This window comes from Condylura cristata, unplaced genomic scaffold, assembly GCF_000260355.1.
Source record: "Condylura cristata isolate star-nosed mole 26May11 unplaced genomic scaffold, ConCri1.0 scaffold00024, whole genome shotgun sequence".
NCBI classification, from domain to species: Eukaryota; Metazoa; Chordata; class Mammalia; order Eulipotyphla; family Talpidae; genus Condylura; species Condylura cristata.
This window is the reverse complement of record NW_004567125.1, coordinates 10712581-10730931: the sequence shown is the minus strand read 5'-3', so window position 1 is coordinate 10730931 and position 18351 is coordinate 10712581. Positions and strand designations below refer to the sequence as shown.

General features: G+C 47.9%; 1 protein-coding gene across 1 annotated transcript in view; it reads left to right on the top strand.

Moving 5' to 3' along the window:
• Window positions 1-18351, top strand: part of UCK2 (uridine-cytidine kinase 2) — a 61765-nt gene that overhangs the window by 31994 nt on the left and 11420 nt on the right. The window contains exons 2-4 of the mRNA XM_004688412.2: window positions 14911-15070; window positions 15803-15899; window positions 17349-17491. Coding sequence (XP_004688469.1) covers window positions 14911-15070; window positions 15803-15899; window positions 17349-17491 — 400 coding nt within the window. The remainder of the gene's footprint in view (window positions 1-14910; window positions 15071-15802; window positions 15900-17348; window positions 17492-18351) is intronic.

The window sequence follows — 18351 nt, the reverse complement described above, 5'->3', positions numbered from 1 at the left end:
ATATTAAGTATTTTCCCCAGACATTTATTGGCCATTGATGTATCTTTTGGATAAACATTCAGGACTTGACTAATTATCCACCAGATTTGTTGGTTGTTGGGGTACAGGCAATCTTTATATATCTTAGGTCTGTTAACTTTATCGTATAAATCATTTGCAGATGTTTTTTTCCTTGGGTGCCTGCTTTACTCTGTGGATAGTGCCCTAAAAGTGCACAGATATTTTAAATTTTGACAAAGTCTGTCTTACTCTTTTGTTGTCTGTGCTTTTGGTATCTTGTCCACGGTATCATTGACTAAGCCAATGTCATAATAACTCTATTTTTATATTAATTCTTCTGACAGCATCGCTATAGTTTCAGCTTTAACACTTAAATCTTTTTATACATTTTGAGTTTTTGAGTTAACTTTTGTGTATTGCATAGGGCAAGGATACAGCTTCATTTTTATGCCGATGGATATCCAGATTTCCCAGTATGATTTCTTGGAAGATGCTTTTAATATACGAAGGAAGATGTCAGGCAGCTATTTACAGGAGTTTTTGTGTCGTGGTCTCTTGTAAAAGGGTGTTGGGATGAAGGAGGAAGAGATTCTGGCCTCTGTTAAGGAGAGAAAGCATACCAGAGGACGACGCTCCCCTGAGGGAACTTTCTGTGTACTGTTTCCTAGAACTCTTCAGGGGCCATTTCAAGAGCGATACGGGTCAAGAAGGTCATCTAGGTAAGATGAGAAAGACATAGCATTCACTGAGCTTCTGATTTCCTGTGTTTAACTCTATGCAGAGTACCTATGCATTACAATTCACCTTTAGTCTTTGCTTTGTGGGTATTATTTTCCTTCTGTGTATGTGTGCGTGTGCTTATATTAATGCTATTTGTCACGGTAGGGGAGACAGGATTTCACATTCTTGATTGAATACCCTGCATGGTATTCAATTCATGGGAAAATAAACCATGTGTTTCTAAGAAAGATAACTTTACAAACGACCACCTTCCATGACACGTATTTCTGCTGTTGAGAGCGGGCCACCAACCCGCACCCCTTTGCCAGTGTGCAGCTGTGGGCTGGAGGGTCGAAAGCAGATCCTGTGCCTCTTTCCGGATAAATTCCAGAGGGACACAGCTGCAGGTTTCTCCGTGTCTGTGTGTGTGCACAGGAAGTGCCGCACAGCCCACTCGGCTACCTCTCATTTCCTTTCAGTTGTTGGCCCTCAGTGTCTGTCTGAGCAACCTCTGGGTGCTGGATTGTCAGTTCAGGGGTCTGAGAGCCACTCGACCGGGGGCCCTCTTGTGGCTTTCCTTTGACTTGTAGGATCTTGGCAATTGAAGGCAAAGAGGGATGAGAGGGAGCTGAGACAAAAACACAGGGGAGCCCATTACATGTTTCTGTCTGAGGAAGACCTTGCTTTCTCTTACCTGACCAAACACTGCAACATTCATCAGTGGAGTGCTTCGTAAGCCAGTCTTCAAGGAATATCACTTTAAAAAGATCGTCAACTGGAAAGATTTGTGATAAATAAAACATAACCAGGGTTCTTTTTTTTTTTTTTTTTTAAGATTTATTTATTTATGCATACAGAACTGGGGTACAGGCCAGAGGTGCAGGGGTGGTAAGAGAGATTCAGCAGACAGAGTGGGGAGCAGAACAGGGTGACTGACGAAGTACACTGCTGAGGGGAGCAGCGGGTGGGTCAGGAGAGGTCTGCTGCGCCATGTGGTCACCTCTAGGACAGGGATCGAACTCATGCTGAAGTGGCTTTAGCTTCTTAGTGCTGTGCTTTAACCCACTGTGCCACCAGGGAAGGCCCATAACCAGGGTTCTTAATAGGAAATTTCAGAAATCAGTAAGAAGATCCCTGCACTCAGTGGGGGTATCAGCAGATGGGTTTCAGAAAAAGAGGCCTTTACCCCCCCCCCCAAAAAAAAAGGCTCATTAAAGATGCTTATTATCACTTACATTACACAGGTAGATTAACAGCGTTGAGTGAGAGATCATGAAGAATATGAGAAAATAAGTGCATAGAAATGGATCACAGTGGGGACTATCTCGGCTTATGTGTATCTTAAAATGCAGAATCTTGGTTCTTGCAGATCTACAGCAGACATGTATCCCACAGACATATATGCCCATGCATACAGCTTATTTTAGAAAAAATTGGGCCTGATTTAAATGGCCATCACTGGACGGCAGGTTGTGGTTCCTTTATGCAAGAAGGAGATTAAATGAAAGGGAGGTGGTGGTAAATGGACTGATGCAGTCATTTCAGAGCACTTTGAATGAGGATCAGACAGCGTTGCGTTAGCGCTGCACATGCTACTTTCTCCACAGTGACTCCCTTTGAGGATGTGCACAGAGCCCTAGACAGCGGCTTCCAGCAAGCGGCCAGTGAAGGGGTTGTATGTAGGCTGGGTCGGAGCTGGATTTTGTGCTCTATGCCACGTTGTACTCTTCAACTCTAGACTGCCTTGGAGGTTATTGCCTGGTAGAAGTTTAAAACTTGAGTAGGGACACCAGAGATAAGTCAAGTAGTTAAGTAGAAAGGTGTGGGTGAGGGCTATCCCCCTGCCCAGAATTTTAACTCATGTTTTAGATTGCCACTGTTTAACTAGAACAAATGACAGAATTCTGAATGAGAGAGAAAGAAACAAGATGATTTAATTATGTTAAAACAAGCCTGTGTACGCCTGACAGTTGTTTTTTACCTTGGTGGAAGAACAGCTTTTGGATACAAGGAGGAGAGAAATCAGCCATCTTGGAGGCAAACTGTGCTTCTAAAGGAGTCTCTCTGGGAGGGTGTGGCCAGTTGTTTCTTTGCTTTATTTACTTGCATTTTAAAAATAATGACCCATCCTCTTATGTTGAGGAAAAATAAAACTACGACCCTTTCCATGGAGTCTTTGTACTTTGTCTTTTTCTCCTACCCCTTCCTGTGCAGAAACCCTTCCCGTCACTGGGCCCCTGATTCTCATTCTCTGCCCTTTCAAGTATTTGCCTGTTCTGTCAAGAACCTGCTCTTCCGAGTTTGTTTCCCCTCTAGCCAGATCTGGGGGGAGGCTTTGTCCCACACCCTCTCAAAGACATTGGGTCTCACTGCCTAGAGGTGGGTGAGACTGGTTCCCCTCTCCTTGTGCGTGATGGTCACTTTCAGGTTCTTCTCTCTCCTCCCTGACGAGCCCTTACAGCTGTGAATCTCAGTTCCTCAGTTTCTGCTGAGGACCAAGGTCCTCTGTAGTTCACGAGGACTTTCTCCTTGGTGATATCTCTTACACGAGTGTCTTTCCAATATCTATCTTCTCTGTGGCTCTTGGCAATTCTTTCTTTATTTATTTATTTTATTTATTTATTTATTTATTTATTTAAAGATTTATTTATTTAAAGATTTATTTATTCATACAGAACTGGGGTACAGGCCAGAGATGCGGAGGGTGAGAGGATTCACCAGTGACAGAGCCGGGAGCAGAACAGGCAGATCGACAAAGTACACTGCTGAGGGGAGCAGCGGGCGGGCCAGGAGAGGTCTGCCATGCCATGTGGTCTCCTCTGGGGCAGGGAGGGATCGAACTCATGCGGAAGTGGCTTAAGCTTCTTATTGCAGTGCTTAACCCGTTGCGCCACCAGGGAGGGCCGCTCTTGGCAATTTTAGTGCTAAGTTTGATGTCCTGCTTCAGTCCCTGACTGAACTGAGGCCTTCCACAACCTTAGCTTCATGCTTGCCCATTCTTTGAGCATAACCTTTCTTTGTACTTTTATCATTTAGCTTTAGTAAATCAAATGAAAAAGATGGAGTAGGTGGAAACATGGATTCTGTCACTGCCCATCCACCCTCTTGAGCAGTGGTTGTAAGCTCACCTAGGTCCCCGTGTCAAGGTAAGGCTTCCTGGACTGCCCAGCCTGCTTCTCCTGAGGGACAGCTCTGTGATGCGTGTATACACAGAAAGGGCTCTTTTGGGGGAGTAAGACCTCCTTTCCCCCCAACTCTCTAAGTTGTCTCAAGGAGCGTCTTTACCCAGCACCCGAATGGCATTGCGGTTGCGTCGTAGTCACAGCAGTGGAGGCCACATGCGGCACTGTCCCTGTGTTTTCTCAGCTGGCTCTGCCAGCAACACTGAATATCAGGAAATGGATGTTTGTTCTGACCTGGAACATGATATGTAACACTGGTGTGCTGTTTAAGCTGTATAGTGCAGTTTAGTGGTGTGAGAATGCTTTCAACAGTCTTATAGACGTAGCAAAATAAAACAAGTGGGCACGAATCAGTCTTCAAAAACAGAGTTTTTAAATGAAAAGCTTCCTAGTGGATGATTTCTAGGAAATATTTGTATAGATGGATATTCACAGGGGTTTTAGAGAAAATAATTTTTACAGAGTTTATGCTTTGTGGTAGCTATTAGTACTTAGAGCTGTTGGTGGAACAGATACCATCCTCAGCATTCACAGCCACGTCACGAAAGGTTTAAGAGCCGAGTTGCCCCACATACAAGTGCTGTGGGTGTGGTACAGCTAGAAGCTAGTTGGGGCCTTTATGCTGGCTTGATTCTGAAGGATCCTATTTTTACCTTCCAGGGGTTTGTGGGTAGGTGGGTAGTTTGTTTTAATTGGGTATTTCTATAATACAAAACCTCTCAAGTGGTACTTTTTAAAAGATTTGTTTATTTGTGCTAACAGAACTGGGTACAGGCCAGAGGTACAGGTGTGGTGAGAGGATTCACCAGAGACAGAGTGGGGAGCAGAACAGGCCGACTGATAAAGTACACTGCTGAAGGGAGCAGCGGGCGGGTCAGGAGAGGTCTGCTGTGCCATGTGGATCACCTCCGGGGCCCGGGGGTGGGGAGGATCGATCTTGTGCTGAAGTGTGCTTTAACCCGCTGGCCACCAGGGAGGGCCCTCAAGTGGTACTTTTATGCTCTGTGGTCTAGTTCATTTTGAAGACCCTTAAATACATCTCTGTATTTACAAGCACCAAAGGAATAGTAGGTTAAGCCTGGTGCTCAGTGTAGTTTTATTTGTAAGAATAGTTGAGGTCTTTAAGAGCTGGCTGGGTGTGTTTAGCATGCATGCTAACGATTAACCAGGATATTTGGTGAAGTAGACACTCCTATAGCCTGCTAGCAACAGTTTCCAATTTGAGGGCACACAAACCAGGAAAAATTCCACAGGAACAGATGATGAATGAATGTAGATCCATATGGCATATTTGTTTGGGAGGAAAAAAAAATTATAGGCAGAAATTGAAGTTGAAGAAGTGTTCACATCCTCTAACTAACATAAGAGAAGTCGAACACACAAATTGTAAAACACTGGTGTAGTGTTAGTTTCTTAGGGCTTCAACAACAAATTACCACAAGCCTGTTGGCCTAAAAGAGACGTTTATCTTACAGTTTTGGAGGCTGAAACTCCAAAAATCTAGGTGCTTGGCAGCTTTGATTCCTTTGAGAGACTTTGAGGGAGAATTTGCCCAGTGCCTTGCTCCCGCTTCTGGTGGAGTTCTTTGGCCCTTAGATGTACTCTAGATGCGACTCAGTCTAGCCGCTAACTCTGCCCTCTGGGTGTCCCTGTGTCGTCTCCTGTTCTCTTTTTATTTGTTTTTTAAAAAATTTATTTACTTAGGCACACAAGAACTAGGGTACAGTCCAGTAATGGGGGTGTGAAGGATTCATCAGGGATAGAGTGGGGAGCAGAAGAGGCAGATATACTGAGATTCACAGCTGAGGGGAGCAGCAGGCAGGTCAGGAGAGGTCTGCCGCGCCATGTGGGTCAACCCCCTGGCTGGTCGTATTCTTTTTTAAAAAGGATGCTTGTCATTTGCTTTCAGGCCCAGGCTGATCCAGGGTGATTCCATCTCATCCTGAGATCCTTAGCCTTAGTTATATCCACAAAAACCAAATAAAGGTTCCAGGGGAGTTTTGTGGCCTAGGAAGTGGTGGTGAAGGATGAGCACAAATCTAAGAGGGAATTAAGTCTGATGAGAAGGACAGGAACCCCTTTCTTCAAATGCTGTGAGGAATAAATAGCAAGTCGAGTTTCAGGACAGCAAAAGAACTTTCAAACAGGAAGGGACATGGGCGCTTGGCACCAGCTTCCGCTTCCCCCTGCTGCTGAGCAGCTACACGCAGGTGCTGGGCAGACCTGAAGAGGAAAACCAGAGCACTTTATATAACCACACACAGTCCAACTTCTGGTTTCCCACAATTTGGATAACGAATGCTGGGAAGGAAGAGCTGACTCAGATAAGCTCTCCCCAGTCCCCATTCAAGTTTCAGATATTTATTAATCTGTGTGTACCCCAACACAATACACTGACATGATTTTGTGCATTCTGGGTGACGAATTTCCTGATGAAGTGGAAAATTATGCAGACTCCTGTTGGAAAGCCTTTGTATTAAATAACTTTGCAGTTTAGAAAGTTTAGAAGTCTGGACCTTCTTTCTGTAGTTGCTGTCCCCTGCATCCGTTGAGTAGGACTTGGACCCAACCTGGACCCAATTTGTTCTGGGGCTTTCTGCCCTGACGCCTGAACTGAATCACACCAGGCACACGACCTGCAGTGCTGGTCCAACCAGGTGCTGCTTGGCCTGACCGAGCATGGGGGCGGGGGGAGGGGACAGGGGACGTGGTTGTGGGAGAGACTTGAGCTGGGCACAGAGAATAAATGCGCACGGCCTGGCACTAAGTCTCTGCCTCAAATATACTTTGTCCAACAAAGCAGCGTTGTGCTGTTTATACCCACGGTAAATGTTTACCTGTGTGTGGCCTTCAGTTGGAAAGATTCAGCAGAGGATCCAGCTGGAACCTCTTTTATCCGTTCATATCTTACAGATGGGGGAAGATTCAACACTCTTGTCTCTCTCTTCCCCCAGGACTTAGGAGTCCTGGGCCAAAGTTTCTGCAATAGGCGTGTTATCCTCGCTCAGTAAGCCGAACTGCAACGCTTGGGGAGGCCTTACATACCTGATCCAAAGTGCCCTCATTTTCCCCTAGGATGAGGGTTTTGCACCTCGTATGGCCTCCTACTCCTACATGAAAAGGGGAGGCGATGGATTGGGAACCTCATTCGCGTACATGACCCTGCAGCATCCGCCTTTCAGAGAGGGCTTCCTGAGCAGCACAGTCATCAAGGTAGCAGCAAGCCTGGAGACGCTCAGTATTATGTGTGATGCCTTTTGTGTTTTCCTGTGGGCATGGAGAACCATCCACAGATGCCATTTTCAGGCTTAGAATCATCAGCAGGGGAAACTGAAATGGCTCACTTTTGCTGAACAATTGGAATCCGGTTGTGAGGCCTTCGGCGGTTGCTTGAACACAGCTCTGTCCTGACTGGCCTGAGGTCCTGCCTTCAGTGGTGTGGTGGCCGTGGCTGCCACCCCTCATGTGGCATCACACCAGGAGTATGTACCCCTTTCCTCTGTAAGATGATGTGGGAGAATCATAGCTGTTTTCATTTTTGACCACTGGCCTTTCAGATGGCCCTTCCTGGTGTTTACCTGCGGTTGCACTCATGTGATTATGAGTTTATACTCTCCCCATCCCTTCCACATGACTCGTATTTCTGTGACCTTCCACGACTGTCCCTTCATAAGTGGCAGGAATGTTGTCATGATCCTACTCTCTCCTGCTTTGCAAAAGGTTTATGGAGGTTCCTAACACCCCAGCCAGGGCGAGTGTGTCTGTTTTAATAGCATTTGTGTGTTTAAAGTGGTTCAGTCTGGGGAGGTTTGGAAGAGTGTACTCACTTCTGCTCCCAAACCCCTGCAGGGGTTGTCCTGTTTCCCAGCACTCCCGTCCGGCTTCCTTCAGCATGTACTTAGATCCCATTTTCTAGCAAAGAACAAGCTCTAGGGATCAGAAGTGACCTGTCTTGTTCTTTTCCTTGTAAAATACTTACCAGAAAAATCCCCATCAGAGGAAGCCCACACACCTGTGCTTCGCCGGTGCCAGCGAGTAGCTGCGGACAGAGCCCCGCTGCGAATGTCAGCTCCCTGCAGCACCGGCACATCCACGTTTGGCCACGTCCCTGCGTCAGTGCTGCTGTGGCTCTTGGGGAAGACATGAGATTTCCACCTCCTGTTGGTGTGGCAAGGCTACGTGGCAGGGCTCAGAAGCCAACCCTGCCAGTTTGGACACTGGCTCAGCTCCTTCCCAGCTGTGTGATTGTGGGCCCAGTCTCACAATGTACCTCTCTGTCCCCATTTCCTGCTGTGTAAAACGGGGATAGTCAGAACACCTGCCTCACAGGGTTGGCTGGGAGATTAAACAGTGCAGTGCATGGAAAGCCCTTCCTCAGACAGCAGCCCGATCTCTTGAGCATGAGATCTTAGGTGGGATTTTTAGTAAGTATTTGTAACTCTAAAGAGAACAGAGCCAAAACATGTAATTTTTATAAATCCAAAATTAATTTTTTGAAATGCGTTTCCAAGGACAGAATTTCATGGGATTGACAATTCACAGAAAAGTCCCAGGGACAGGCTTATGTGGGTGACTGATCCACCAGAATTTCTCCCAGGCACAAGCCAGCACACGCTGGGGATTTTCTGGGCTCTGCTGCCTTTGCAGCACCAGCACGTGGACCAGGGTTAGAAGTGAGAGTTTCTTGTGGGCAATTTTTTGTGCACCACTGTTTATGATCTTCTGGGTTTTCCCCTTCCTGGATACTGCTTCCTCCATGGAGAACTTGGCCTGCAAAACAAGCAAGGCTCTGGAAGGTGGGGAGGATATTTGATCCTGCTCTGACACACTGGGGCAAATACATCCAGGCTAGTGGCTGGCAGAGCGGCCCACACTGGTCTGGGGGCTTTGGTCCCAGCAAGTGCTCTTCACCCAAGGAGCTAGCTTGGCTGATGAGTGAACTATTTGTGGGGAATAAGGCAGTCTCCTGGCCCTGGACTTGAGGGATCCCCTGCTTTCGAGAGACCAGTGTGATCTAAGACACACTGGGGGTGTATTGGCATCTGTATGAAGATAATTTCAGTGGCAAGTGCCCTTAACAAGGTATCTACAAGGTAGTTTATCCCACTCTCTCCTATCACAGCTCTGTGACCACTGGGTCTGGGGCTCCTTTCTTGAACCGCCCCACCGCCCTTTGTTAGAACAAAACTGATGCAGCAGAGTGGCTGCTTGAGCACCAGACGTCAACCCTTCATTCCTTAGCCAAAGGGAGAGAGAGCTGAGAGAGCCTTTCAGGAGATTCCAGGGAGTTGTCACTTCACACTTGTGCTTCTGATTGGCCAGAACATAGCATATCACAACGACCTGTAAGGGACAGTGGAACCTGTATTCATTTGCGGGTACCCCCTCTCCCCCAAATGTTGGGATTTGGATACAAAACTGAGATTTGAGTACAGAGCCAGCACTCTGCCTGAGTCTGTCAAGGTCCTTCGATAGAATCAAGGCTGATACTGAGGCGCAGGGCATGCTACATTTTTGAAATTCTTGGAAAACAGGGGACGACGGGGCCATTTCAGACATTTCCTTTGGTAATCATTTTAACAACACATGCTTGAGTGAGCTCCCCAGGGGCCAAGTCATGCCAGGCCCCAGAATGAAAGTTGAGTCACAACTGCTCTGTGTGTTTTAGATTGACCTGTGGTTGCTTTTTGGTGTCTGAGGCCCTTATAATAAGTAGCAATTTAGTGAGTTTCCGATAAAGGGATGTGTGTGTGTGTGTGTGTGTGTGTGTGTGTGTGTGTGTGTGTGTTGATGCTGGTCACTGTATTGTAACTAGGAATACCCACGTAGCAGTGCCTGGTTCTGGGACTCTGATTCCAGGATTGAACAGTCACAGATATTCCTGGGAGCTTTGGGCGGCTCTTTCCAGTTGCTGTCACACAGTCGCTTGTGTCAGGAGTCAAGTCAGCAAGTCTGAGCTTTGTTCTTAGTGCAAGTTACCGGACCTTTTATTTTCTCAGGCTTGTAATTTAGAGTTTCTGAGCAGCGTGGGGGCGCAACACCTGGCTCCAGCAGAGTGACGTAATGTCTAGGGACCATGCTGGTTTCCTGGGATGGGCACCACAGAGTCAGTGGTGTTGGCTTACTTAGCAGTGATGGCAGGGTAAGCTGCAGGTGAGTGCACAGTGCCAAGCAGAGGAGCAGTGGAGCACTTTTGCATGAAGAGTTTAAGGGTCCACTCATCCTGTGCCTTCAGCTGCAGGGAGCAGAGCTGAGGGCTGATTGGCTCTGCATCCATAGGACAGGGAGGAGGTGAGGAGGACCGGCTGGCATTTTTCAGCCCTGGCTTGTGGTTGCCAGATGTTACTCCATCAGAACAGTCCTCCGATCTTAAGGGACTCAAGTGGGGCAGACAGTATGCTGAGATTTGGAAATGAGGGGCCATACGGCCTAGCCTTACTCTCCTGTGAGGGTGCCCATGGGAAATGCCAGCCTACAGCTCTTAGGCACACACATACCCTGCCTGAAGCCCTTCAGAGAGCCGCTTCTCCCAGCCCTGAGCTGGGCACCCACCAAGTTCTCAGCCTCTTAACAAAGAGCCTGCTAGAGCTCCATTGCCTGTTTGTTGGTTTTACTCATTGGAAGTGGATAAGGGATCTGAGGGATTAAGTCCTGAAAGATAAACACTAGACATTGCAGAGAAGGTGAGGTGTGTGAGCCGCCTCCCTGGGGAAACTCTTTTAGAGAAGTACACTTTCTATAGCAATTGAGGAAGCTGTCAGACTCCAGCTGCCCTTCAGGAAAGCACCAGCTGCTCAGGCCTCAGAGGGTGCTAACTCCCGTGTCTGCAAGGGATGCATCTGAGGAAGGAGTCCGGCATGCTGTTCAGCACATCTGGCGAATTGGCCTCGGTGGGAAGTTGAACGTTGGCACTTTCTCAGAATTACAGCCCAGGCAGAGCTCTCCCAGACATCCACGCTGCTCCCCATCATTGCAGCCACTGTCAGAGCTGGTTCTGCGGGTTGATCTTGAAAGAACCCCTGGGCCCCATAATTACCTGCTCCTAACAGCTGGATTCTTTTCAACAATAACCAAATTTAGGTTCCAGATACCTTAAACATGTGTGCATACATGTGTATACATATCGGTTCTTGCAGTTTTTTGGGGGGGGTATACAAATCACAGGTCCACTTTTGAGTGAAATCCTATGAAATTTTGACATAGATGTTGACTTTCATGTTGCAGTGGGAGAAAATTATGTCACGTCTAACTAACTGCTTCCCCTTCTGTCTCCCCTGCCCTATCTCTGCTCGCAGGAAGTGGAGTAAACGTATGGAGAACACCGAGGCCGTGCCAAAGCCGCTTTGGTTCTGGCATAATAAAAAGAATTGTGCCTTTGGAGTTAGAATTTCTGTGGTTTGACATTTAGATCTGTGACCTTGAGCCAGTCATTATCTTGATGAATTCTTTAAGCTTCAACTTCTTCATTAGAAACAGAAAAGATAAAATGACCTCTTAGATAATGGAATGAGTTCGTTTTCAAAATGCCACACAAGTGAAGAAATTGTAAATTACCTTCACTAATTCTTCCATCCCATACATATTTTTTTCTTATCCTAAATAGAACTTCATATTGACCTGGTTTTTAACTTCGTAGGACTATTAACCTGGTTGGTTTGTTGACCCTTCACTCCCCGCCCAGTAAATGAAATGTACTGGAAATGGAAATGGTCAGAATATCTGTGCATGACGTTTAACCTCACCCCAAAGAATCCAAAAGCCTCCATTTGACTGCAAACCTTACTGATAATATAGTCGATAAACATGCATTTTATAAGTCATATGTATTACATATTGCGTTCTTACAATTTAGTGAGCTAGAGAAAAGAAATTGTGATTAAGAAGGTTATAGAGAAAGTATATTTATGGTACGAGAACATGTTTATCAATATCATAAATTTACACTGCCTGTTTGCAAGAAAATCAGCATAGACGTAGAACCACACACAGCTCAAGGATCGTTTAAGGATCGGAATACACTGGGGACACCCTGCATGGCATGTGGGGTATAATGCAAGATGAATGTCAGCCCCAGCCCGAGTGTCAATGCCCACTTGCCTGTGGGGGCACCCCCACCCCCTGACAAAAGCCCAGCAAATCATTCAGCCTTCTTCACCATTAGTGGAGCGGGTTGTCATAATCATTTCTACTACATAAAGGTTATAATAATAATTAAGATACATTTAAAATACTGAAACCCATGAGCACCTAGCACATCGGAGGAAACAGCCTATTAAACGTGGACTCATAATAACAACTTATTTTTGATCGTGGTCACATGCATGTGGCCTACAGTATGTCATCTTAACCTTGTTTAAGTGTACAGTTCGGCAGGGTTAAATCCACTCATGTTTTTGTGTCACCCATCTTGAGGTCACACAGACCGGAAACTGCCCATTCAGTTAACTGGGGAGTTCAACTATTCCCCATATCTGCCCTTTCTCCTACCCCTCATTTCTTAGCCCGTAGCAACCTCCATCCCTACTTTCTATTCCTGTGAATCAGACTACTCTAGACACCTCATAGAAATGGGATCCTACAGGATGGTCTTTTTTTTTTAAAGATTTATTTGTATATACAGAACTGGAGTACAGGCCAGAGGCTCAGGGTCGGCGAAAGGCTTCACCAGAGACAAAGAGTGGGGAACAGAACAGGCAGATCGACAAAGCACACTGCTGAGGGGAGCAGCGGGCGGGTCAGGAGAGGTCTGCCACGCCATGTGGGCAGGGATCGAACTCATGCTGAAGTGGCTTTAGATTCTCAGTGCTGTGCTTTAACCCGCTGCACCACCAGGGAGGGTCAGGATGGTCTTTTTACGACTATGATTATTTTAAGTCACCACTAACACTCCCACTCTATTCTTTTTTGAAGGTTTTATTTTTGTGTAGAAGCACTGGCGTGTAGGCCTGTGGTCTAGGGGTGAGAGGATTCACCAGAGACAAAGTGGGGAGCAGAACAGGCAAATTGACAAGTACACTGCTGAGGGGAACAGCGGGCAGGTCAGGAGAGGTCTGCCACACCATGTGGGTCACCTCCGGGGCCGGGATCGAACTGGCACTGAAATGGTTACAGCCAGCTTGCAGTGCTGCACTGAAAGCACCACCAGGGAGGGCCTGTTTCCTCTCCCCCCCCTTTTTTTTAAGATTTTATATATTTATGCATACGGAACTGGGGTACAGGCCAGAGGTGCAGGGAGGGTGAGAGGATTCACCAGAGACAGAATGGGGAGCAGAACAGGCTGACCAATGAAGTGCATTGCTGAGGGGTACAATGGGCAGGTCAGGAGAGGTCTGCCGCGCCCTGTGGGTCACTTCCGGGGTGGGGATGAAACTCATGCTGAAGTGGCTTTAGTTGCTTTAGCTTTAGCTGTGCTTTAACTTGCTGTGCTACCAAGGAGGGCCCCTCTCCCTGTTTCCCTCTTTTTAGTGAAGAAAACACTGTGCATCCAGCTCCATTTTCCCTCCCAGAAAGGGTGGGTCTGGTTCTAAGGACAAGGGATTAAAGCAAAGGGGGAGTGAAAGGGGAAGGCCGACTTTAGTCAGGGGAGACCCCCCCCACCCCCCAGCACTTCCTCCCTCCCCCTCCCTTTCATGTGAAAGCTTAGGTCTCCACACCAGCAGAGGAACAGCAGGATGGACCTATCTGACACATCTATTGTCCTGGAGTGAGAGGTATCTAGATTTTTCCAGGCTCATTCTCAAGTTCCAAGAAGAAGAAAATATAGGAAAAATACAAATCTGGTTGTGTGTCACAACTTGTTCAACAGGTAAATTTGTGCAAAATGGTCGGCACTGACTGACTAGCGTTAACAGGAGTGCTAAGTTCCCCTGTGCTCGGACAAATCAGATGCAAAACTTTGTAGAACTGTGACTTTGAACTGTTTCCTGGTTTTTCCCCTGCTAAAATCATTTGGCAACATAGCTTCAACAGGAAGAATTCTAAGATTGAGCTCAAAAAATCTTTTTGCCGACTTCCAGTTCTTGCAACTAGGTCAACCTAGCAGGCTTCTAGAGCTTTGTGCTTAGATCTGTTTATTTTTAAAAATAATCTTTGCTTGAAAAAAATCAGTTATTGAATCTTTATCAGCTCAGTCTTCTGACTGCATTTGATTAATTTGCTTTTTATGCTTTTTCTTTTACAAAATATATGCCACTCAAGAGAAAAAACTTGTTAGATAGGTTTATGTCAAGCAAAAGCAGGACTTATTCACAAACAAAACAGCAGAAGTGGGCTGATTGGAGAGTGCTTTCACGAGCGACCCACTTCCCCAAACCCAAGGTGAATGCCCCTTAAATAATCTCTGCAGAGCTTCCCTCTCACTGGAAAGTGGGAGCTGCAGGGCACGTGAGTCCTGCACTTTCTGGCTTGCCTCCCAATTTCATTTCAGTGGGGTTCTAAATATTCAGCGTTCACCGGTGTGACTATCAATTAGGTTTTAGTTCATTTGGGACTGGCCCCCACCAAGTTGTTTGAGGTGCTGGTGATCTCTGTGTCCCATGTCATCTGCGAGTGATGGCACTCTCCTGCAGAGGCCTCCTGGTTTACCGTGAAGCTGCAGCGGCTGTTGCAGCTGCTGCATTGCTGTGAATATGCGCAGGGCACCCCTCTCTCCCCCACCCCCCACCATCAAGGGTGCCCTCCCCTCTGCTGCCTGGGTACCAGGGGACAAGCAGGGTGGAATAAAAGCAACAGCGCTATCCTTTTTTGGTGTCTTTAGGAAAGTTGTTGTAGACATTGCTGCCTCTTCTCCTTGCAGTCATTGCAGATGCCTGAGGTGTCAAGGAAGGGGAGCAAAGACTGGGACCCCCACACTCGCTTCTCAGCAGGTGTATCTTCCTCCCTTGCCTTCTAACCCATTGTAGAAGGTTGTAGCCTTTGGGTTCCTCTTTCCAAAGATGAGGCTCAGGGTATGGGCACCAGTTGAGCTGCTCTAGGTCTGTGTTGACACACTGGTATTCTCTTTCTGCAGTCTTCCGTCTGTGCTAAGATTGTGCAGCTGCTGGGGCAGAACGAGGTGGACTATCACCAGAAGCAGGTGGTCATCCTGAGCCAGGATAGCTTCTACCGTGTCCTTACTTCAGAGCAAAAGGCCAAAGCCCTGAAGGGCCAGTTCAATTTCGATCACCCGGGTAAGTTTGGGGAGCATAAGGTGTGTGTGCGCGTGCTGATTTAAGGAGCAATTACTTAGCCCCTCTGAGTGTTTCTCATGTATAAAAGTGAGAACTGAGAGCTACCTTTCAAGGTCACGGTGGGGCTTTCACAAAAGACTTGCCAGGCATTATGCATGTAGCACATGAATGCTGATCTGGCCTCTGTCTGAACAAGGGTAACTGTGCATGAGCTGGTTACTCAAGACGGACTAGGCACAACTGGTTCTTCTGCCTCTTCTCATCCGAAGCGGCTACATGGCCCCCGCCCTGCAAATGTACACAGGACCTGGGTGTGAGCCCCAGTGACCAGAGGGAAGCGATGCGAGGGTCCAGGGTGCCCGATTTGTGCCCCAGTCTCACTGATCAACATGCTGTCCCTAGCTGGTTTGTTTCTTATAAAGAATGAAGACTTGTTGGCACAGTGCGGGATACTTTGTCATGAGTGGGCTTTCCATGCTAATGAATACCGATTTCCCAGGACTTGGAGGAGAGAGGTCAAAGGCCACGGAGGGGATGTCAGGGAAGAAGAAATGAGACCCTCCCAGCAGAATTCATTTCCTGTGTTGAGATAGAGGAAGCTGGCTTTCTGCTTTGGGTTGAAATCTAGCTTTGGGACTTGGCATTATGATACATAAAATACATCTGTGAGCATGCCTCTCGGGAGAAAGTGTGTAAAAATGAAGAAATATGTAACAATTCGATTTCCTTCAGATGCCTTTGACAATGAACTCATCTTCAAAACACTCAAAGAAATCACAGAAGGGAAGACGGTCCAGATTCCCGTGTACGACTTTGTCTCCCATTCCCGGTGAGTGAGTGGCCCCGGGCCCCAGATTGCACCTTGCTGCTCCCTTCCCCCCCACTTTAGGCCCCTTCATATCCCTGTCTGGAGACACATTCGTGGCAGCAGTGAGCAGCCTGAGTGCCTAGGTCGGGGGATTCATCCAGGCGCTTCCCCGAACAGTCCAGTGGCCTCATGCCCTTGACACGGAAGGGCATGGAAACTTAAGAATAGGCTTATGGATTTGGGCTGGGGTGGGTGGTTGGTGGGGACTGCACATTGGTCCTGATCCACCTGCCTGAGCTTTTGTTTCTGGAAGAAGCTGTACGGGAGTAGAAGGAGAAAAGGCAGGAAGAACAGCAAAGAAAAACCCTTTTTTGGTCTCCTGTAACTTGCCCTGAGGAGCCGGGGTGCTGACGTCAGTAGAGACCAGACCCAAGGTGGCCGGGCATGCTCGCTGTTCCCCAGTGGGGCCGGCCACCTCCGCAGGCCTGGGGCTCTTCCTCACTGTCCCCTCATCAGGGATCATCTTCTGCTGCTTCACTTCTGACGTCTTTCCAGTGTGGTTCCTTGTCATAAACCACAATAGGCACACTGTTTTCTGGACACTCACACTTCCCTAGACTGGTGTTTCTCAACCCTGGCTGCACACTAGAAAAACCCGGAGAGCATTTTAAAAATAAGGGTACATTCACTCTATATCACAATAATGAAGCGAAACCTCTGCCCTCCAGGGACTGGGGTCCAGGGAAAAAGCTCCCAGGTGACTGTGTTGGAGTCACAGCACAGGGTCTCTTACCAGCCTAGTCTTTTTTGGCTTGCTCTCTGTCCCATATTCTGCCACCTGGGAGCTGACTTCAGGCTGCACCTGCCTGAGAATTTAAGACAGGAGTGCAAGGGCCGCAGCTAGTAAGGAAGGTGGGCTGGCACCCAGCTCATGGACAGCGGGCAGCTAGTGGACAAACTTACTATCTTATGGAACTTGGGGGAAAACACATTGGTATATGCTTTAATCCCAAATGTCTGCTAGTGAGTGCCAGCTCACAGCAGAGTGGGCACATGAACTACAGGCCTTCACAAGCTCGGTGTAAACTGCAGGCCTCGGGAAGCAGGTAGGGAAGTTGGGAGAAGACTGAGTTTTTGTTTCTGAAAGTTCATTGTTAGGTTCCACAAATACCCAACATGAGAGTTCTCCAGATGCCTCTGGAGATGAAATAAGTCACATTTGCTTTGGCAGCTTTTTTTATTGCAAGGGGAAGAACCCTTCTAATTCTGTTTTATGACAAAAACTTAGGACTGGTCAAAGGAGGCAGCCCCATTTGGGGTCTTCTGTGGGGGTTCTAGGGCTCCCTGCAGCCATGCTGGCTAGTCCTCCCTGTGTGCCTGAGGGCAGGACCCTGACTTCCGGCCGAGTGCCTGAATACGTCCTTCTTCCCGCCGTGCTTAGCTTGCCCTGTCTCTGCTCTGTGCTTCTAGGAAGGAGGAGACAGTCACTGTCTACCCTGCTGACGTGGTGCTTTTCGAGGGGATCCTGGCCTTCTATTCCCAGGAGGTGCGAGACCTGTTCCAGATGAAGCTTTTCGTTGACACAGATGCAGACACCCGGCTCTCCCGTAGAGGTACGTCCTAAAGCCTCAGCCCTGCTGGCTACCAAGACGGGCTTCTGCCCTTCTGGAGTCTGAGGGCCAAGCCTTACCCGAGGCGGCTGTGTGGCCGCGGGCCTTGCCCGGCTGCGTCAGTCCAGCTCCGGGATGTGATGTCCTGCTGTCCAGACGTTTGGTGACATTTGAAATGGGATTAGTCATTCACTGCTTTGGATAAAGGGAGGCTTGTGTAAGGTCAGGGAGATGGAATCAGACGTTTATGTTCTGGTTTTGTTGGGGAAAAGTTTGGTTAAATGCCATTTCCTTGTGATTTTTCCATAGGCCTCACTGTCAAGACGGGAAGTAATTGTAGGACACCGGGGGGGGGGGGCAGGGAGGCTCCACGTGCAGTGCGGGGCGCTTCACCCGCCTGCCTGCTTCTGTCCAGCCCTGTATTTTCCAGCAGGCTCTGGGAGGTGTGTCATTCTTTCCAGGCAGCTGGAAAGCAAGGCCCATTCCCTCTTTCAGGCCTCACTAGGTACCTGCCTGTGTCTTGTCCCCAACAGAACCGGCCGTCAGCTGGGGAGCTGAGCCTGCAGATTAGGTCCCATAGGACATGGGGTAGGATTGGCTCGCACCAGAGACACCAGGAGCCTTCACAGACAAAGTGGGGTTCGGGATGTGGCTGTTGGGCAGCGTGATGACCAAAGAGAGGCTCCAGCGGCAACTCAGGGAGGTGTCAGTGCAGCTGTAGATGACTTGACTTGTTCTGGAGCTATAGAGGGCTGTAGAGAGACTTGGAAAGCTGCTTGGGGCAGGTTGTGGGGGCGAAGGCTTCTGATTTGGTTCCGGTAGACTAAGGAAAGCCACCATGGATTTTGGGTCAGCCCAGCGAC